At 42.8% G+C, this 22,445-nt stretch overlaps 1 protein-coding gene across 2 annotated transcripts in view; it reads right to left on the bottom strand.

Annotated features, from left to right (window-relative positions):
• The window catches only part of ccdc180 (coiled-coil domain containing 180), a 99,968-nt gene extending 77,567 nt beyond the window's left edge, over positions 1-22,401 (bottom strand). For both annotated transcript variants that reach the window (XM_067969854.1, XM_067969855.1), the window contains exons 1-10: positions 22,276-22,401; positions 20,211-20,330; positions 17,160-17,350; positions 16,205-16,293; positions 13,608-13,717; positions 12,050-12,178; positions 10,467-10,577; positions 3,457-3,552; positions 2,467-2,630; positions 779-889 (exon numbers count right to left, since the gene is read on the bottom strand). In XM_067969854.1, the coding sequence (XP_067825955.1) occupies positions 779-889; positions 2,467-2,630; positions 3,457-3,552; positions 10,467-10,577; positions 12,050-12,178; positions 13,608-13,717; positions 16,205-16,293; positions 17,160-17,350; positions 20,211-20,291 (1,082 nt within the window). In that variant the 5' untranslated portion in view covers positions 20,292-20,330; positions 22,276-22,401. The remainder of the gene's footprint in view (positions 1-778; positions 890-2,466; positions 2,631-3,456; positions 3,553-10,466; positions 10,578-12,049; positions 12,179-13,607; positions 13,718-16,204; positions 16,294-17,159; positions 17,351-20,210; positions 20,331-22,275) is intronic.
• Positions 22,402-22,445: the final 44 nt, after the last annotated feature.

Genomic DNA, 22,445 nt, shown 5'->3' with positions numbered 1-22,445 from the left:
GTGCTTGGGAGCACACCATCTTGCATCTCTGCCTCTTTGCACCTCTTTCCATTTCGCAGTTCGACCGCACAGAATGCGCCTGCCCATATGTAGGCAGGCATATGCAAAGAGCATGCTAATGAGAGAGCCTATTGGCATAATTTGAACGATGGACACAAGAAACACTTGTTGGGCCCAGGTGGGTCCAAGGTTTGAAAGTTGCTTTGGATGGACCTGCATGGTCTGTGCTATCGCCATCAGAGCATTGTCTTGTACATGCTCCAGGAGGAAGGGTCAAAATTAACAACAACTAAAAAAAATCGTCAGTTTGGAGACTGTCGCCAGCCCTACGCTGTGGCAGGCCTCCAAGGCCTGAAGCAGCAAGACTCTATTCCCATTTTGTGAGGACTCCCCAACAGAAGCCGGAGACTCCCACCTTCTGTATTTAAATGATCCCTAGGCTGTAGGTTCAGCCAGGTTCAGTGGTACATCTTCACGGTGGGCAGAAGATACCCCACCACCACCAGAAATGCGCCCCAATCAAAGGGGATCAAAAAGTCTAGACCATCCTGTCTAATCAACACCATTATCGTTCCCTTCTCTGCACTCATGGGAAAATGGTTTATCCCAACCTGGAGTGTAATATTTCTTGACGGTGAAAAGAAAAATTGCATACCTTGGAATTCTGAAATAATAACATGAAATTGCTGGAACTGTACAACATGTCTGTCAGCATCTGAAAGAGAGGTTAATATTTCAGGTGTGACCTTTCATCAGAACCTTTGTTTTCTAAACTTACACAATATTCTCAAGAAGCTGGATCCGTTTGTTGTTCAGTTCCAGCTGTTCTTTCATCAATATAGCCTTGTCTGTTGCTAATCCAGCAGTCCAATCCCTTGCTAAAAAATCTCTGAAAGTAACAAACAAAGCAAAAAGCTAAATTTATTTACAAAAAAATTAAATGAATTCCTTATAGCCAAACAGCCATGACAGCAATGCTGTAATATTCAATGCTGAAAACTACTGATGTTACCTAAAACTTTACCAATTCTTGCAATGATATTGGTGGCAAACATTAGGATTCCAGTGGACAAGCATCAATATTACACAATTATACTAAAGAAGCCCTTAATTATATATGTGGACTGCCAGAGCTCAGGACCAAAATTACTAAGATATCTGTGGCTGATAATTAACTAACTTTCAAAAAGAAATTAGTTACAATGTTATAATATATATATATAAAAAAACCACAAGAAAATGTACAAGTACACCTCCCCCAAAAGACTTAGTACCATTGTGTACAGCATTGTTGTATATGGTGTTGTATATTAGAGAATAAAACACATGTACAGATTCAGCAGTGCAGACTATACAATGTCAAACACAGAGGGTGAAAAGATTATGATACGGTAGCATGAAACACGTGGATGTTAGTTCTATAAAAGTGGGACAAAGTAGCTAACTGGTAAATCCATTTCCACTCATGATTTAAACGCAAAATCGGGCAGTTTCAGTTATCCATGGGCCATTTCTCAAAGGGAATTAGAGAGCCTGTGATGAGGAGAGAGGAAGAAATGAGGGTGAGTTCCTCAAACTTGTTGGGTCATCGACACAGGCAGATCAAAGGATCGCTAGCATTCAGGAGAAAGGGCTAAAGGTTCAAATTCCATGGATTCTCCCTCAAATATTTGAAAAAGAAAAAATTTAAAAGGTATGGGGGAAGAGCAGGTGAGTCAGACTAAGTGGATAGCTTTTTTAGACAAGGGCAATAGGCTTGTCCTCCTATAACATCTATAACATTCTATGATTCAACTGTTCTGCAAGCAGCAATTTTTTTTTAAGATCAGTACAGTGATTAGTATTTCTCCAACTCCAACAGTCAATGGCCCAAAGTACACAGGTACACACACTATTCCTACAATTATTTTTTTGCTCCCATATGCTAATGTTCATGCAGACACGTGAACACCACTATAACATTTTAAAGGTGAAGATAATGTGGAAATATTTCCTGCATCTTTTTCTTGAAAAACATAGGCTAAAGTTCATAGTGCAAGATAAAAGTTCATACCAAGGCTGAAAACAGTAGGAGAGAAGAGGAGATAAATCAAGAATTGGTGGTTATGTGTTGCCATGTTTGGGTTTTAAAAGCTTGTAATCTGCAGGGGGAAGGAAAGACTGAGTGAGGTAAAGAACTTTATGGTTTTGAGATCCTCGGAAAGAATGAGTTAAAGTAGGAGATGAACCTTGATTTCAACACAGTGAGCTTGCAGGTAGAGGAAATGCATACACGATGGTATTTTTGCAGCTCAGGATGAGTGAAACGGAAGTTCCAAGAAGCAATGGCCAAAGAAATATGGATAAAATAAAGATGGTGGATCATTTTTACTTCTAGAATCATGGGTATCAAACCAACCTATCATCATTAACAATTAAAAAGTTCTTTCTCCATACAATTATAGTTCTGGTAACACAAAGACTCACTTGAATTTCTGAAGGACCTCATGCTCCTTGAGGACTTTCAAGTCTTGCACATAAGTGTTCCACTTCAACCGATCTGACATCTCCTGCTTCAGATCAGCCTCTATCAGATTAACGTACAGCTTATTCATTGCTCTGTGATTTGCCAGCAAGGCCTGGTTTACCAGCTGTGCCAAATCAGAACAGAATGCAGAATTGTTATTAGCCTTATTTAGTGCATTGGTACAAATATGCTTTAGGCAAAATTGCACTTCAGCCCTATTTTGCTCTAATTTTGTGCCAGTACTCCTACTTCATTGTCTCAACGTATTGCCATGACCTGTAATCATCAGTACTTCACACCCTAGTGTTATTTTGCTGAAAATGCTCTTGAGAAAGAACCAGACTTTGGAAGGACAAAACCTATAACTGTACTCTAGATGTGCTTACACAGTTCAAGGAAAATAGCACAAAAGTTTCACACATCCATGATTACTGAAATCCTGATGGACACACTGGAATCAGATCAGGAATCATAGGATGATTAACAAATGTAATTAATGTGACTGTTCATCAACTGCATTGGAGGTGAATTAATGAAGTATCTCTCAATTATCCATTTTTACAGTGTCTCATACTGTAGTACTGCTGGTAAGAAACTACCTTGTACAAAACTCACCTTGTGTGACATCATGACCTTTTACTTCAATGACATTCTGAATAGGAACAGTGGCCAGCACTCTCCATTCATAGTATCACTGGAGCAGAAGTTCATGCTGTCATCAGAGCTGTCAACATTGGACAAATCCTAAATGTGAGATTCTCAGTCACAAGCCTGAGGTGTCCATTCTTGCAAAAACATAAAGATGGCTAAAGGCAGAAGGCTGTGCCTGTCACATAAGCTGCGGCACTGGCCAAGGAGCACTAATATATTCTTCTTCTCTCTTCTTTCTTATCCTGAGGCACCCAACAGTTCTGAAATGGGCAGCACTGATAGAATTATTTTGTTCTTACCATGGCTTCTTTATCTATAAATCGATAAATATCATCTGGTGGTAAGTATGCGATCTTCTCTAAAGCCAGCAAGCAGTCCTTAAGCCCACCTGTTATCTGAATCACAGATATAAATTTATATTATTAAAAGTCTGTGTGAACAGCTGAGAGGAGCCGAGCCGAGCGGAGGGAGCGTCCGATAAAAGGCGGGATTTCAGAGCGCTGAGAACAGCTGAGAGGAGCCGAGCCGAGCGGAGGGAGCGTCCGATAAAAGGCGGGATTTCAGAGCGCTGAGAACAGCTGAGAGGAGCCGAGCGGAGGGAGCGTCCGATAAAAGGCGGGATTTCAGAGCGCTGAGAACAGCTGAGAGGAGCCGAGCCGAGCGGAGGGAGCGTCCGATAAAAGGCGGGATTTCAGAGCGCTGAGAACAGCTGAGAGGAGCCGAGCCGAGCGGAGCTGCGACCGAGTTCGAAGTGACGTCAGGAATCAGATCGGGACGCGACACAGGGGAGGCACCTGATTGGGGAGTAGGTTCAGGTGAGTATTTCTCCTTATCTGCAGTAACTGAAGTAAAAGGAAAGGGAAGGTCTGCTGGTCTTATAGGAAGTAGCGTTTATTTTTTAGTGAATCAAGGTCCCTAGTGTAGTTAACATTCTCTAAATTGAGAACAATTTAAAGGAGTAAACTCCTTAAAGGGAGTGGTAAGTAGTTTTTCTTTCCTTTTTTTTTTCTCTTGACATTGTAGTTGTTCTTAAGCTAATTTAAGGGTTAAGTCATGGCAGGAGATCCCAGCGCCGTGTCATGTTCCTCTTGTGGGATGTGGGAATTCAGGGCTCCTTCCTGTATCCCTGATTCCTTCACCTGCGGGAAGTGTGTCCAGCTGCAGCTATTGTTTGACCGCTTGACGGCTCTGGAGCTGCGGATGGACTCACTTTGGAGCATCCGCGATGCTGAGAAAGTCGTGGATAGCACGTTCAGTGAGTTGGTCACACCGCAGATAAAAATTACTGAGGGAGATAGTGAATGGGTGACCAACAGACAGAGGAAGAGTAGGAAGGCAGTGCAGGGGTCCCCTGCGGTCATCTCCCTCCAAAACAGGTATACCGTTTTGGATACTGTTGGCGGAGATGACTCACCAGGGGAAGGTGGCAGTGGCCAGGTTCATGGCACCGTGGCTGGCTCTGCTGCACAGGAGGGCAGGAAAAAGAGTGGCAGAGCTATAGTGATAGGGGACTCGATTGTAAGGGGAATAGACAGGCGTTTCTGCGGACGCAACCGAGACTCCAGGATGGTATGTTGCCTCCCTGGTGCAAGGGTCAAGGATGTCTCGGAGCGGCTGCAGGACATTCTGGAGGGGGAGGGTGAACAGCCAGTTGTCGTGGTGCATATAGGCACCAACGATATAGGTAAAAAACAGGATGAGGTCCTACAAGCTGAATTTAGGGAGTTAGGAGTTAAACTAAAGAGTAGGACCTCAAAGGTAGTAATCTCAGGATTGCTACCAGTGCCACGGGCTAGTCAGAGTAGGAATGACAGGATAGCTAAGATGAATACGTGGCTTGAGAGATGGTGCAAGAGGGAGGGATTCAAATTCCTGGGCCATTGGAACCGGTTCTGGGGGAGGTGGGACCAGTACAAATTGGACGGTCTGCATCTGGGCAGGACTGGAACCAATGTCCTAGGGGGAGTGTTTGCTAGTGCTGTTGGGGAGGGTTTAAACTAATGTGGCAGGGGGATGGGAACCGATGCAGGAAGTCAGTGGGAAATAAAGTGGTGACAGAAACAAAAGGCAGTAAGGGAGAGTGTACAGAACATGACCGGACAGATGGTCTGAGAAAGCAGGGCAAAGACCAAGGGAAGACTAGATTAAACTGCATTTATTTCAATGCAAGAAGTCTGATGGGCAAGGCAGATGAACTCAGGGCATGGATGGGTACATGGGACTGGGATGTTATAGCTATTACTGAAACATGGCTAAGGGAGGGGCAGGACTGGCAGCTCAATGTTCCAGGGTACAGATGCTATAGGAAAGATAGAGCAGGAGGTAAGAGAGGAGGGGGAGTTGCGTTCTTGATTAGGGAGAACATCACGGCAGTAGTGAGAGGGGATATATCCGAGGGTTCGCCCACTGAGTCCATATGGGTAGAACTGAAAAATAAGAAGGGAGAGATCACTTTGATAGGATTGTACTACAGACCCCCAAATAGTCAACGGGAAATTGAGGAGCAAATATGTAAGGAGATTACAGACAGCTGCAAGAAAAATAGGGTGGTAATAGTAGGGGACTTTAACTTTCCCAACATTGACTGGGACAGCCATAGCATTAGGGGCTTGGATGGAGAGAAATTTGTTGAGTGTATTCAGGAGGAATTTCTCATTCAGTATGTGGATGGCCCGACTAGAGAGGGGGCAAAACTTGACCTCCTCTTGGGAAATAAGGAAGGGCAGGTGACAGAAGTGTTAGTGAGGGATCACTTTGGGACCAGTGATCATAATTCCATTAGTTTTAAGATAGCTATGGAGAAGGATAGGTCTGGCCCAAAAGTTAAAATTCTAAATTGGGGAAAGGCCAATTTTGATGGTATTAGACAGGAACTTTCAGAAGTTGATTGGGAGAGTCTGTTGGCAGGCAAAGGGACGTCTGGTAAGTGGGAGGCTTTCAAAAGTGTGTTAACCAGGGTTCAGTGTAAGCACATTCCTTATAAAGTGAAGGGCAAGGCTGGTAGAAGTAGGGAACCTTGGATGACTCGGGAGATTGAGGCACTAGTCAAAAATAAGAAGGAGGCATATGACATGCATAGGCAGCTGGGATCAAGTGGATCCCTTGAAGAGTATAGAGATTGCCGGAGTAGAGTTAAGAGAGAAATCAGGAGGGCAAAAAGGGGATATGAGATTGCTTTGGCAGATCAGGCAAAGGTGAATCCAAAGAGCTTCTACAAATACATAAAGGGCAAAAGGGTAACTAGGGAGAGAGTAGGGCCTCTTAAGGATCAACAAGGTCATCTATGTGCGGAACCACAAGAGATGGGTGAGATCCTGAATGAATATTTCACATCGGTATTTACGGTTGAGAAAGGCATGGATGTTAGGGAACTTGGGGAAATAAATAGTGATGTCTTGAGGAGTGTACATATTACAGAGAGGGAGGTGCTGGAAGTCTTAACGCGCATCAAGGTAGATAAATCTCCGGGACCTGATGAAATGTATCCCAGGACGTTATGGGAGGTTAGGGAGGAAATTGCGGGTCCCCTAGCAGAGATATTTGAATCATCCACCGCTACAGGTGAGGTGCCTGAAGATTGGAGGGTAGCAAATGTTGTGCCTTTGTTTAAGAAGGGCGGCAGGGAAAAGCCTGGGAACTACAGACCAGTGAGCCTGACATCTGTAGTGGGTAAGTTGTTAGAGGGTATTCTGAGGGACAGAATCTACAGGCATTTGGAGAGGCAGGGACTAATTAGGAACAGTCAGCATGGTTTTGTGAGAGGAAAATCATGTCTCACGAATTTGATTGAGTTTTTTGAAGGGGTAACCAAGAAGATAGATGAGGGCTGTGTAGTAGACGTGGTCTACATGGACTTCAGCAAAGCATTTGACAAGGTACCGCATGGTAGGTTGTTACATAAGGTTAAATCTCATGGGATCCAAGGTGAGGTAGCCAATTGGATACAAAATTGGCTTGACGACAGAAGACAGAGGGTGGTTGTCGAGGGTTGTTTTTCAAACTGGATGCCTGTGTCCAGCGGTGTGCCTCAGGGATCGGTGCTGGGTCCGCTGTTATTTGTTATTTATATTAATGATTTGGATGAGAATTTAGGAGGCATGGTTAGTAAGTTTGCAGATGACACCAAGATTGGTGGCATTGTGGACAGTGAAGAAGGTTATCTAGGATTGCAACGGGATCTTGATAAATTGGGCCAGTGGGCCGATGAATGGCAGATGGAGTTTAATTTAGATAAATGTGAGGTGATGCATTTTGGTAGATCGAATCGGGCCAGGACCTACTCCGTTAATGGTAGGGCGTTGGGGAGAGTTATAGAACAAAGAGATCTAGGAGTACAGATTCATAGCTCCTTGAAAGTGGAGTCACAGGTGGATAGGGTGGTGAAGAAGGCATTCAGCATGCTTGGTTTCATTGGTCAGAACATTGAATGCAGGAGTTGGGATGTCTTGTTGAAGTTGTACAGGGCATTGGTGAGGCCACACTTGGAGTACTGTGTACAGTTCTGGTCACCCTATTATAGAAAGGATATTATTAAACTAGAAAGAGTGCAGAAAAGATTTACTAGGATGCTACCGGGACTTGATGGTTTGACTTACAGGGAGAGGTTAGACAGACTGGGACTTTATTCCCTGGAGAGTAGGAGGTTAAGGGGTGATCTTATAGAAGTCTATAAAATAATGAGGGGCATAGATAAGGTCGATAGTCAAAATCTTTTCCCAAAGGTAGGGGAGTCTATAACGAGGGGGCACAGATTTAAGGTGAGAGGGGAGAGATACAAAAGGATCCAGAGGGGCAATTTTTTCACTCAAAGGGTGGTGAGTGTCTGGAACGAGCTGCCAGAGGCAGTAGTAGAGGCGGGTACAATTTTGTCTTTTAAAAAGCATTTGGACAGTTACATGGGGAAGATGGGTATCGAGGGATATGGGCCAAGTGCAGGCAATTGGGACTAGCTTAGTGGTATAAACTGGGCGACATGGACATGTTGGGCCGAAGGGCCTGTTTCCATGTTGTAACTTCTATGATTCTATAACTATTATTTTTTTTAAAAGACTTCTAATCAGCAGAATTTCTGTGAGAGAACAATGTGAGAGTTTATTTTTACTTAATGTTACTGAATATTATCTGTAATAATAAAAATGCTGCTGTGTGTCCCCATTGAGGAATCTTATTGATCAATAATAATCATGTGATTTTTCCAATTGTCTGTGACATTTTCTAGAACTCATTGGCCATTGATCCATCAATGTTGGTGATGCTTTTAAGAAATCTTATTGGTCAGTAGTAATCATGTGACCAATCTATTTATGTGGCTATCTCGAAATCTCATTGGCTGTTCCTGAACACCAGACTGACTTGTTTTAATTCTATGTTTGATTGACAGGGCTCAGCCCCAATGCCAGTAAAGGGAGGCTGGTCAAGAGTGAGACTTTATCTCTCATTGGTTTATGATAATCACCGTTCATTGGTTTAGAATGCTGTGATTGGCCTGTGCAAACAATGTGACTTAAAAATCTTATTTGTCATTGGTTCATAACAACAGCACTTTCATCATTGGTAATCACGTGACCCAGGAGGGTTTGGCGGTCAGTTTCACTGAAATTGGGAGTTATTTTGTTTCTCCTTGAAATGGACATCTTTTCCTTGACTGTCTGTGCCAGATCCCCCAGTGGATGACATTCTTGATAAGTGGGACAAAATCACATTTGGGCCATCCAGTGCAGCTACTTGACAGTGAACTAATAACCCCAGTCAAGTGCTGCAATCTACAGCTGGACATAACTTTTTAAAAGGCTGCACTCTGAGAGAACTGTCACCACACGGACTGCAGCGGTTCAAGAAGGCGGCTCACCACCACCTTCTCGAGGGCAATTAGGGATGGGCAATAAATGCTGGCCTCGCCAGCGACGCCCACATCCTGTGAACGAATTTTAAAAAAATTTCCAAGCAGCACCAGCAACTTACCCTCAGTCTAAATGGAATTTGCATTGGAGGTCCTCCAATGGGTATGACACGCACTGACCCCACTGAAATTCTGGCGGATTCAGCTCTCTAGAGTATCAGGTGCAGTTCCTGACACATTGCTGCAATTCATCATGTGGAATTTCAGGCTTAATGTCTCCAAATTTCAATCAATGCTGATTGTACACCACTACTAACAACCACTGTATTCACTGTCCTTTCATCTTCCGTGAATGTTGGAGGGTAATAAGACTGTCTATCATACTTAGCCACAGCTAGCACCTGATGGAGTCAATTGTCTGCTACAAGGTTAAGAGTGTGTGAACTGTAAATCAGCAGCATGCTCCTCTTTAAATAGAGTCAAAATCTTACTTAGAGTTGCCATTTTTTGCCAAGTGGAGAACAGGACAGAGCCACAAGAGGGGTGGTGCAGGTGATGGGATCACGGCTGCAGTTTTGATGTTTGCTTTGCTGCTGATAAAATGTCATTAAAAATATTGTGATCTTAATAACTAAAACCTCCACAACATGAGACGCTTACATAAGTCAAAAAATTGAATTTCTATTTTAAAATTAGATTTTTGGAGGCAGACTTTCATTTGTTATGCCTGATTTTGGGTGTATCCTGAGGGGCAGCAGAGAAATATCAGAGTGATGTTCCACCGGTGCCCCAACACCAACTCCAGATTTTCCACTGTAAATGACGATGGGCCTATAATCTGTTCACCCAAATGCAGGAATATTATAATAAGGCATTAATGTCATTTAGGAGTGAAATCAGGAAGCACTTTTTCACACAAAGGGTAGTGGAAATCTGGAACTCTCTTCCCCCAAAAGGCTGTGGTTGTTGGGTCAACTGAAATTTTCAAGACTGAGTACGATAGATTTTTGTTTGGTAAGGGTATCAAGGGAAATAGAGGAAAAGCAAGGGAAAGTTGAGTTGAGTCACAGATCATCCATGATCTAATTGAATGGCAGAACAGGCTTGAGGGTCTGAATGACCTACACCTATTCCAATGTTCCTGTGATGGGATGTCTTATGATATATTTCCCATTATTTGTGCCTTGGCGATACTTGGTACAAGGAAGGTTGGTGCATCTTGGCATCCAACAGTTACAGAAAAAGAAAAATCTGATTGACAGACAGATGGAAATCCGACAATCTTGTGGAGCACCTGGGATCACTTTGCTGATTGCCTAGGATCCTGGGATCCGTGTTTGAAACCTTTGGATTACACAAAATAATTGGCAAACAGCCTGCAGCTCAAAGATGAGGAAGTATGCACGGAGGCATGCAAAATATGGAGCACGCAGAAAAAGGAATTCAGACAATAATTTAAAAATTACCTACCTGCTTCACTCTTTCTTTTTCATATTCATTGTAAGTTCTATCAAGTTCTTTAATCCATTCTCTCCTCTGCAGCGACACCTTCATAATGGCCTCCCATAATTTCTTCAGACTCTACAAACAGAAGTGAAGCTTTGACAGGCAAAAATAAGTTGGGTCTTTTTGTTAAACTTTGTTTTAAAAGCGTCAGGGAAAAGAAACAACACACTAAGATAAAAAGAATAGGTTTTAAAAAGTATAGTTGATTAAAATATGGCTACAGTGACTGGCTGATAAATACAGACAAGGAAGATCATAGCTTCCATCCCAATGTGTTGAGTTAGTTGATCACATCACGGGTAAGGTGTAGGTGTCCTACAAATCACCATCATGCCCTGGGTTAGGGAGGGGGGAAATCAGCCAAGGTTTCCACTCCTGATCAGTACCAGTGACCTCTACTAAAACTGTACAAGTGGATGTCAAGCAAGGACAGGACTGGGATGCCCTCCTTGATAAAAAATATCCTGCAGACACTCACTGTCTGGGCTCACAAATGAAGAACGACCACTTGGGTGAAGTATCAAGAGGGTGACTGCTGCCAATGGAACTACACCCTAAGAAGAGTTAACACCTTCAAGAGAGGACGGGGGAAGGAAAAAGGGGAAATAATGACAAATACACAGAAAACGTTGGAAATGCATCTGAAAGAGAAAGATGGGTTATTTTTCATGTGTAATGTTTAATCAACTCAAAAGATTGAACTAATTTTCTCTTTTGGATGCTGGTCAACATGCTGTGCATTTCAAGCATCTTCTGTTTTTAAATCAGAGACAGTGAATCTCAGCCCACTATTGCGCATCTCCCGTGGGCTAGTTATGAGTCACAGAGGCTACAGCACCATCAGGAATAATGTATAAGTCACTTTATTAAAAAGTTTTCATATAGCACAACCTGTGCTGCAATGTGAAGGATTCCGTACCCTTCTGAGAAATTAAACTGGGTGAAATAACATTGCCATTAGTATTATAATGAAAGCTTATTAAAATAATTTTTCATTAACTTTATACACAGAGCAAAATATATTTCCATGCACACAAAAAAAAACTTTGCACTGACACAAAAAGAACTGGAGCTCTATCATCTTAGACATGAATCATTGTGGGTTTTTTTCCAGATCATATATAAATAATTTTACAGCAGTTCAACAGATTACATCATTACTCACTTGATAACTTTTTTGTAGCAGATCACTAATTACAAACGGGAGAGAAATCCTCAGGGAAGTGAAACCTACCATAACGTCTGTGAGTTTACCAACATTAATCAACACGGTAACAGGAAACTGTGACAGGAATAAGAGCTTCAATTAATTTGATACTAGCAGTCGCTGGCAGGGCAGAAAGAATTGGAGAACATGACTGGGAAGCCAATGGGCAAGTCACATACCTCCCACAGCCAACTGCAGGCTCCAGCAACCCTTGGTTGAGCGAGTGATTGTTAACTCTATATTTGAAGATAGAACACTTTACGTATCTTTCAAACTGCTGTATGATTTCTCCTGCTGACTATGGAATTATATTAAAAATTAAGATAGCTTTGAACTGTACCTCAAATGTTAATGTAGACACATCATTGCTATTTTCTATCTTTGAAAACAGTTGGTGAATGTTTTGGTTATACTCCTCCATTTTCTGCAACAGATGCTCTGCAGCTTCGGAAAACTGATTCTCCAAATCCTAGGAGAGTCAAACGATAAAGCTTATTTCTGCCCTATAAAATATGAATAGGAAAAGGCTGCATTTTGGGCGAAAGGTGAGATGTTGAGGCTGTGTATGGGAAGCTCTGAACAGAGGAATTACAATGGACAGCTGCAGTAACTGGTACATGGGACAACCTGTGGCAAGATCTTGCAGCATCTATAGCTGGCCTGGTTATTACAGCTGACTCACTGGCTGGAAATAGGATTACTTTTTAAATGATTATTATAGTCTGTTTTAAAAACTCTGATTCAGTAACACGGCTGGAAAAAAAAGCTAGTTTCTAAGCCATTGTTCCAGCAGTAAATGATACTGACACCCCACCCCAGGCTCTTAGCATCCAAGACTAATTATTCTCTTAGCATAAACAGATGGCTTATTTAAGTTACAGCGCTAAGTAATGATAGCATTAAGTCTCCATGACATGTTAAACTCCAGTTAACGCACATAAGCAACATATTTTAGAAGTATAAGGGTAGTGGTTATATTTGGTGGTCTACAACTGTTGAATATGGAAGGAAAAAAGATCATGCTCATATTACTTTATTGGTTAATTGGCCACTAAGCCAAAATACCTGATGGCTAATGATTGTTGCTATGTATACCACACAGTCTGACATACATTAGTTGCAATTCCAAAATGTATCTACTTGATATTTCCTGGCCCTCGTATTTTCTGGATCTCAACTAACACCCCTTCAATTGATAATGGGAATTTGAAGAAAATCAAGGCTGTAAAATTTGATCTAACCAATGTCCTAGGCATGGCAATAAAGACAAATGCAGTACAAATAACAACAAATGAATTTAAAGTTTTTTGAAATGTGACTGGCAGGAGGAGATTAGTTTTAGTGGGCTGTGTAATGATGCAACATCTTATGCAAGGCTTTGCCCCAAGAACATTCTGGTGGAGCATAGGGAAGAGGTGGGGGGGGGGGTAATTTGAGTATGGATAATGGAGGCCCCATCGCAATAATCAACAATATTGCATTGGCCACTGGATTTTCCTTCTCTTGATTACTTTATCACAGTGTTATACAGTGCTGTCAGGATTCACGGTGCAACAAAAATATTCAAACGAAACAACCAAAGTGGACCAAAATAAAGAGGATGTTAAATTGATCCTTTGCAATCATTTGATGCTTTAATACCAAGACTCCTTTTTATGATCTCAGCTTTGACATGAGAATTTACGAGAATAAAAATGCCATATTTTGTCTTTAGGTTGAAACCCTAGGCATGTTGTCAGGGTAACTGAGTTGAAGGTGTGAGGGAGATATATCACTGAAACAGGTGCAGGCCATACCGTACATCATATCTCAGTGCACCTAGTACTATTACGGAGAGAAATGTGTTAAACCTGCTGTCCTGTATCACAAGGGAAGAAATAAAGACAATGTTATCATACCCCACTGATGTTGACCAGTCCTTGTTCCAACTTCATTACTGCTGTCTCATGTTGTTGCTGTTTACTATCAGTCAGGTACTGAATAATGCTGGAACCTATCTTTGCAGGAACTGTAGTTTAAAGGAAAAGACCACTTTTAGCAACACATTTTAAACATGGAACCTTGTGTGATATCTGGGGCTTGTTCTTTTGAGGAAAAGAGATAACTTCGAGGTGACTTGATGTTTTTGAAATTTCCAAGATAATGAAGGGAATTGACAAAGTTGATCCAGACAAATTGTTCACTATAGTGAAGGTTTCGAATAAAAACAAGGAAATTAAATAATAAATAATACTGCATCTATCACGTTGAAACATCCCAAGATGTTTCACACAATGAATTAAAATTTGTAGGGCTAAGGAGATAGGGAAGGGGAATGGGAGTGGGACTAGCATAATTGCTCTTGCATAAAGCCAGCGCGGACTCGATGGGCTGAATGGCCTCCTTCTGCACTGTAACCTTTCTATGATTCTTTCTATGAAGTGTAGTGAATGATGTTATGTAGGCAAACAAGGCAGCCATTCTGCAGCAGGAATGTCCCACAAAAAGCCATGAAATGAATGACTTGCTAATTTGTTTTTCCACGGCATGGATAGAGGGAGGAATGTTGTATAGGACATCAGGAAAACTAGCTGCCCTTCCGTGACTGGTGCAATGAGGTCTTTAATGTCCACCTGAACCACCAGAACAGGTAGATGCATCAGTCTAAGATCTTAACTATAGATGGCACCTCTAACATTCCCTCAGTACTGCTCCAGGCTGTCAGGCTATATGATGCATTCGAGCTGTGGTGCGGGCCTCAAAGCTTCAACCTTCTGACGCGCAGGCAAGAATGTTAACAACTAAGCCAAGCTGAAATTTAGGAATAAGTTAGAAATAAGGGTGGGGAAGGGAAGTCTAGTGGAACTTTTTCACCCAAAGAATAATAGAGTCGTGAAGCAATTTACCATTGAAATGAACAGAATAAATGGATTCAAGTAACAATCGGATACATTTCTAGAGAGTATGCATTGAGGGATAAAGTGAAAAGGTGGGTTGATTTATCAAAAAAGGATAAGGCTTGTTAGGCCTTTTCCTGTTCCTAAAAATGTTAAAGTTGTTATCTTCATGCATTTTCTTTGAATATTTTTGCACAATAACATGTTGCTATATGTTTTATCATTTTGATTCAAGTACATCAGCCCAATGAGAGATCTTTTGCATTTTTTGAAAACCATAGCCAACCTCAAAGCTACATTCTATCTTTTTCAATTACTTCTTAATGAATTCAGAATCAGTTCATCAATTGTAGGGGGAATTTTAAATCCCAGACGGGAAGCCAACGGGCTGCCCGCCCAGGAACTGCAATGGGAGGCCTGGTCCATTTCAATGGCCAGGTCTTATTAATGTTCCGCCAGCCAGCTGCCCGTCTGAAAAGGGCGTGAAGAGGCAGCTCGCCTGCTTTGGGCCTACAAGGATCGGTCAGCCCGGAGGTCACCAGTTGGTAGGTGGCAGGGGTGGGGGCGTTTGGGAGTTTGAGGGTTGGACCCAGGGCGGCATTGGGCCAAACTTTCTTTGTGGGGCCTGAAAGAGCACTCAAAGATAAGTTTTACACTTACCTTACAGGGCCTCCATTGGATGCCTGCCAGGTTTTACTGAATGGGATGTTCACAGCGGTTATCCCACTTAACAGGCAGTCAAAATAGCACTGAGGTCCTATCTAAGCAATAGGACTCCGATTTGCGTATGAGGCTCCAGTCTGAGTTAGGCCAAGAAAACTGTGGCATTAAAATAGCCGCGGGGTGGGAAACAAGCGGCGATTTGCATATTAAAAGGGCCTACCGTATAACTCAAGCGGGTACTCTGGGCGGCCAGCGGTAGGCCCTTGGGGAGATAGCGTTGGCCAAATCATTGGCCGGAACGGGGCAGTACGTCATACCCCACCATTTTCTGTCAGGCAGGAAGCCTCAAACTCTCCCCCTAGGGGTCAAAACTGATGGCAGCAGCAGGGCACTAGAATTTACCACTGCATTTCTGAGATAGACAGTGAAAAAAATAAAATCAGCTATGAATTGTGCTTCTCATCAATATCCAGAGATGCTTGCTGAAAAGTCGTTTTGTGTGAATGTCAAATGAGGACAGGGTCAGGCTTGGTGTAATACTGAGCCATGCAGACCAGAAGGCCCCAGATTAAACTATTGTTCTGTGCAGAGTTACTGATCTCAGCCTAAGCAGCAGTTGGGTTGCTACAATTTTGCTTCAGTGCCTCTAAGCTAAGGCAGAGGAAAATGAGTCAGGGTTCCTGTTATCCCTACCAGTAATTCCATCTGTGGACATCAAGTCAGAATAGAATCAGACTCACCTGCTATGCCCTCTCTGGAAAATAGCTCACTGACTCTCACAGTCTAGGCTCACGCTCAAAGAAGGCCATTTGGATGAGGTACTGAAGCGCTGCCAGTGCCTGTGGAACAGCACCCCAGCATAGGTCAATGCCTTCAGGGGTGAGGATGGGGAAATTGGGGGGAAAAAGCCTACTAAAAAGACTATGTTCAGAATACATATATCAAAGCATACCTACCTATCACATCAGGAAGACCTTTCACTTCCCTCACTGCACTGTTGATCTCGACAACCTCTTTAGGTTTAATGGCTGAGAGGGCTGCATCTCTGCAATGTCAGAATGCAACAACAGAAAAAATTCTTGGGATTGTGTTTCAGGCAATTACTCTTATATACCTCTTTTGTGTAAGCATGGACAAATAAAAAAGAAAGAACTTGCATTTATATAGTGCTTTTCACAACATCAGGACGTCCCAAAGTGCATTACAACCAATTAAATACTTTTGAAGTGTAGTCACTGTTGTAATGTAGGGAAATGCAGCAGCCATTTTACACATTGCAAGGTCCCACAAACAGTAATAAGCGAAATGACCAGGTAATGGATGTTGGATGAGGCACAAATATTGGTCAGGACATCAGGAGAACTCCTATCCTCTTCTTTGAATAGTGCCATGAGCAGGAGTGCCCCTCCAGACTCCACAGGGAACATCTGAGCCTCTTCTGCCCCAGGTTCTCCTCCATCTTACCCTTGAGACCCTGCATCTCGGTAGCCTGCTGACACTCACTGTCAAAGCTCAAACAAAAAGAATGGCGACTTGGACCAAGTACTGGGGTGCTGCTGCCTGTGAAACCATAGCTCAGCATGCGTTTGCACCTCCAGGAGAGGTGGGGGGACAAGAAGGAAGAGAAAATCAAAAAGCAATTAAATTAAAAAAGCATATAGATTCTTAAAAAGGCTAATAAACAAAGTCCACAAGAGATTCCAAGACAGTAGTCTCCTCTTGTGGAATGGGTGGCTGTTATGTACTACTTGAACTGATAAACAAAACCTATCTGAAACCTACTGATTTGATTGCTGCCTTATAATCAGTTTGAGATATCTGATCCTATTGGTGTCATTAAATTCAGAATGAGCCCATCAGAATTAATCTATATTTCAAAGTACCACACTGAGGTTAACTCTACACAGTTACCTGTACAACACTGGATTTTCAGTGGAGCCATCGTTTAATAATCCCTCCATCCACGTACGCTGACGATGTGAGAGGATTTCTCCTGTCTGTGTGTCCAAATTCCGAACAATGGGAATCCTCCCACTGTCAAAGGCAACTCCATGCTGCAGGGATTTTCTTCTTGTTTCACCCAATGTACGGACGAGCTGAACCTTTACAGACGTGCAGATTTTTAAAAAGTAAAATTGATCCCTTTGAATGCAAGAACTGATACAATGCCAAAAATAATATTTCTCTTCACATTATTCAGACTGGTGATATTTTTAAGCATTGCTAGAATCAAGATGAGAGACATTGAAATACAACGTGTTCTACTTCGGGGCCCCACTGCACCAGTTTTCTATTTCCCACACCAACTGTTCAGTATCCTCTATGAGTGAAATTGCTAATGTAACACCAAATTAGAGATAATTTTAAACTGTGGCCTCAAAGCCATTAAAAACTAGGTTGAGACTGCCCAAATTCATTCCAAATGGGCCAGCAGTAGCAGACAGAAAATAGTTTCACCCCACCACTCTGGGCCAGAGGTATAAGGCAAGGGTGTATGTAACCCCATACACACCTCGTACAGTTCCCTGTAGGTTTTTTTTTGTGATTTAAACCTTATTCAATAAATAGAGATGGATCACTATGCTAAATATTGAGAGAAAGTCCGCTAATAACCCCAACCTCCTTCAGACTCATAACCTGCTCTTTAACTCTCTCCTTCACTTCTTCCCAAAGCTATCTGGCCACTAGACAGCCTGTTTGTGGCATGTTGCCATAATGGATACATGGCTGAAGAGATAAGAGCCAACAGCATGTTAGCATGTTAATTCTTACATAACAGCATTGGATAAAAAAACGAATGCAACGCAAATCAATAGGCTCCACAGACACTGATAGCAAACTAATAACAAGGTTCAACCATTATTAACATCAGTGTTCATTTATGCACATCTTATCATTTGTCGGGCATTACAATGGCAACTATACCTCCGTGATTACATTGGAAATTATAGTGGTATTGCAAAACAGCAGAAATAAAAGTGCCCCTAATGATTCAGTGGATAAGTACACCCATAGTATGGTAAAAAGCAAGAAAGTGCCATGGGATCTTTTATGTCCTGAGAGGGCAGACGGGGTCTCAATTTAACATCTCATCTGATAGATGGCACCTCCAACAGTGCAGCACTCCCTCAGTATCGTACTGGAGTATGTGCTTAAGTCTCTGGAGTGGGACTTGAACCCACAACCTTCTGATTCAGACGCGCGAGTGCTACCACTGAGCCAAGGCTGATACCTTGATGCCACCTCGATGCCCAGACTAGCATCTGCCACAAGATGCCCCGTGGTTGGAACCTGCCCTTCCAGTCTTTCTCTGTCAGATCAGATGTTGTCTCTGATTGGATGCAATGGAATTTTTTTTTCACAGTGACCCTTTTCACTGAGTCCCCCCTGCCCCCCACCAAGGTTAAGACTGTGCTTGACTATAATCACCTCCCATAGTCAAATAGCCAATCCTCACCCAATGGCTGAGATAGCTCACGGCTGCTGCCTGTGGGGTCATGTTCCAAGATGAGTCCCCGATGAAAAGAACAAAAGATATCCTGTACTACTGCATCACTATGTCTCTCTCTCACCTTCAGCTCTCACAGTTCAAAGTGATATTGGAGTTTGGATGAATCTAAATAGCCTTATTCGAAATTACCTTAAGGTTTATCCCTGGATTTTATTGCTAATGGTTTTCAGGCTGCTCTGTGCAGTTACTATTCTTCCCATAATATATTTCAGTCATACGAGTAACACAAATCACTGGAACAAGCAATTACTTATTGCAAAAGTCCATTTTGGAATTTTTGCCTGTAGCTTTTTTGATTTGCATTATAACTATCCCATTTATGTGAATTCAGCTATACCCATTCAATCATTATGGTGGCTGCCCATCACACCCACTCTTGTCAATAATACTGATAACCACTCCATAATACTTGCTTTGTGAATCACATTGATGATTGTTCCATAGAACCTGCTATATCAATTACAGGGGCATATTCTGACATCCATTCAATAACATTCAATCTGTCAACAATAGTGACATCCAAATCCATTCAATAATACTGTCAATAACTGCTGTCCATTCCATAATTCAGCCTTTGTCAATCAAAGTGAAATCTACTCAGTAATTCAGATTTTTTTTAAGCTTTCCAAACATAAAAAGAGTGCCAACAAAAACTCAACAAATGCATTCGACCCGATTTTAAACCTGCCCACCGGCAGGAATGGGCCAGGCACGTGGTTAAAATGGCGGTCGGGCTCTTCCCGCTGCAATCCCAGAGGGTTCGCGCACGCGCTATTTTAACTACCGGGTTTTCTGCAGTGTCGGGGCTGTCCGTCAAGGGCAGGCAGGGGCCCCATCATGATTTAAACTTTGGGGTCCGATGACATCATTCGGATCAGCGATGTGATCTTACCTGCTGATCACTGAAGTGATGCTCACTGCCGAGCCCGCGGTGGCAGGCAGGATCATAGCCAGGAAAGGCCCAGGTAAGTTTGAATTTTGTACGGTTTCCTTATGGGCCAGGAGGAGCAGGAATTGTCCTTCTGAGTGCCGCAAAGAAATCTTGGACCTCCCCTGCCCAGGGCTTTCCTCCCCCTCCCCTGACTGCAATTGGCTCTGGATTCCGCCCCCCCCCCCCCCCCCGCCCCTCATCTTAGTGCCAGGGACCATTCCCTTGGGTCCCTGCCGGCGGCCTTCTGCCATGCAAAATGCCACTCCGACCCTTCGGTCTCCTCATCACAGCCGCTTGGTTCGGGCGGGAGTCCATCCTGGTAGATGGCAACGAGGCCCAGGAGTTAAAATGGCCCGGGCCTCATGCCAGTGCAGTCATGGATGCTTTCACCCGCCCGACCTCCGCACGCCACACTCACTCACTTATGAAGTATAACAGGTATTAAAGCACTAGCCCTGCAATAAGATTAATTATGTCTTATACTGTGATTAATTCGATCAGGAGGCTACTTTGTCTTTACCTCAGCATCAAAAATTTGCCTATAGACCTTCCCACTGGGTACAACACGAACTTCACCCATTCTGGAACAATCTTTAGTCATTCAGAATGAATCAGCATCAGGCAAGGAAGCAATCTGCTTCTAAAAGAGATGGAAAGAACATTATTAAAGAGGAAAACAAATTCAGAGGGAAATATAGGAAGTAGCCATTGTGCTGGCAAAAACAGAGACGAACACAACATGCTAATATTTGCACAATTTTATATGTACAACCTTTCCCCACAACACTCCACCTCCAGAAAAATAAGTGAAGCATTAACAGTTCTTTGGGATTTTTTCAGTTCATCATATAACCCAATTATAAAGCTCTGACTCTCATAAAATATAAATTTTCAAGTAGATGTCTGTGGATCCTACAGAGTCCATGAGGTGTAACAAAAAAATACAATTTCTGTAGTCCAGGATTCAACTTGTTCTGATTGACAATCCAGTTACCCAATCAGGACCCTTTGTCAGGCTTTGCCTTTCAAGAGATAACAAATCAAGAAAGTGAGGGGCTCTGGATCCTACTTGATCTGGGCTGTTGCTTCCGTTGGTAATTATATATATATATATATAATTGTAAACAATTTTACAACACCAAGTTATAGTCCAGCAATTTTATTTTAAATTCACAAGCTTTCGGAGATTTTCTCCTTCCTCAGGTAAATGTATATATATATGTCTTGCATCTAGTAGATCAATCACACTTCAGATATCAAACTTTGTATAAGACTGTGACAAACCACACAGCTGAACCATCTTGAAAAGTATACAAAAGCAGAAGGAAAACCAATCATGTCCAGCTGCTTTTTTGACTCAGCTTGTGGAGACTAGAATATGGTCTCTAGATACTGGGCTGACATCCAGCGGGGTTCTCGTGTCAGGACGGAGTTACCACTGGCTCATTGGTAGTATTCCCGCCTTTGAGTCAACTCTGGGACTCACTCTATCACATACAGACTCTCTGAGACTCACTCTCTCACACACAGACTCCAGCGAATGGAGGCCAGTGCACTGGCTCTGAATACTGGATTGACGTCCAGTTGGGGTACTTGCGTCCAATGTGTGCGGGTGGCCCATCCATCGTAAGAGTAATTGGGGCTGTTTAGCCTTGGTTGCAGCCCACCTAGGTGAAGGTACTCTTAAAGTAAAAACCGCGAGGAAGGCAAAGGAAACCATCTACCTACTCTTCTCTAATAAATGGCTCAAGAAGCTCCTGTGAGAGTTAGGACCTGCCCTAGGGCAGAACACAGCAACCAGACAAACAGATATCCTGGCCTTGCCTCATGGAGAGGTGCCAAGCAGCTTCCAATGCAGAGAAACTTCCAACAGTAACAATCCTGTATTGATGTGCCTATTTAGATTACTTCCCCGCAGGGATTTTACGAGCAGTGGCGTCAGAGGGAAAGCTCAGGTTAACTCCTAAATATAACAACTGTGCTCCAAACTCCAGCACGAATATAAAAAAAATTAGCATTGTATTTTTTGAAAAGGTGCTCTCTCATAAAATCGCTCACTAAGCAACGGCCTGCTAATAGATACAGAGCATGCAACCGGAGGAAAATTTTAGGATGGTGAAGAATTACAATCATAGAATGATACAGCACAGAAGAAGGCCATTCAGCCCATTGTGCCTGTGCAGACTCTTTGGTAGAGCTATCCAATTAGTCCCACTCCCCTACCCTTTATCCGCAGCCCTGCGAATTTTTCCTTTTCAAGTATATATCCAATTCCCTTTTGAAAGTTAGTGTTGATTCTGCTTCCACCGCCCTTTCAGGTAGAATAAATTGAAGATTTTGTGGCAACCCAAAATGGGTGGGGGTTATAAAGGGGCCTGTAAATATTACCAAACAACTTGGCTGCACTGTGTGCTGTTTGACATTTGGCTGCCGTTATGTTTGGTGGGTTGGTACAGGGAGTCCCCAAGCGTTGTGAGGGTACATTTGTTCTAAAAACTTGGCCTGAGTGTAAGCGATGCCACTGGAGATCCACAAGTGTCATGTAAGATATACCATGACACAGTCTTATGTACTTAATGACCTACCTTATAAGTAATTACTCCGGCATCCCTTTATGATGAGCCCGAAGCCAAACTTTAGTTTATCGTTTGGTTTTAAATGAAAAGGATTAAGGTTAAAACCCCAAATCGCCCTCCGAGTCTGCAGGGTTGCCCCTGACAACCAGGGAGACAACAAAATCCCGGGGAGGTGGGAG

This window comes from Heptranchias perlo, chromosome 31, assembly GCF_035084215.1.
Source record: "Heptranchias perlo isolate sHepPer1 chromosome 31, sHepPer1.hap1, whole genome shotgun sequence".
Classification (NCBI taxonomy): Eukaryota; Metazoa; Chordata; class Chondrichthyes; order Hexanchiformes; family Hexanchidae; genus Heptranchias; species Heptranchias perlo.
The sequence above is the reverse complement of the archived record's forward strand: the minus strand, read 5'-3'. Positions and strand labels throughout refer to the sequence as shown.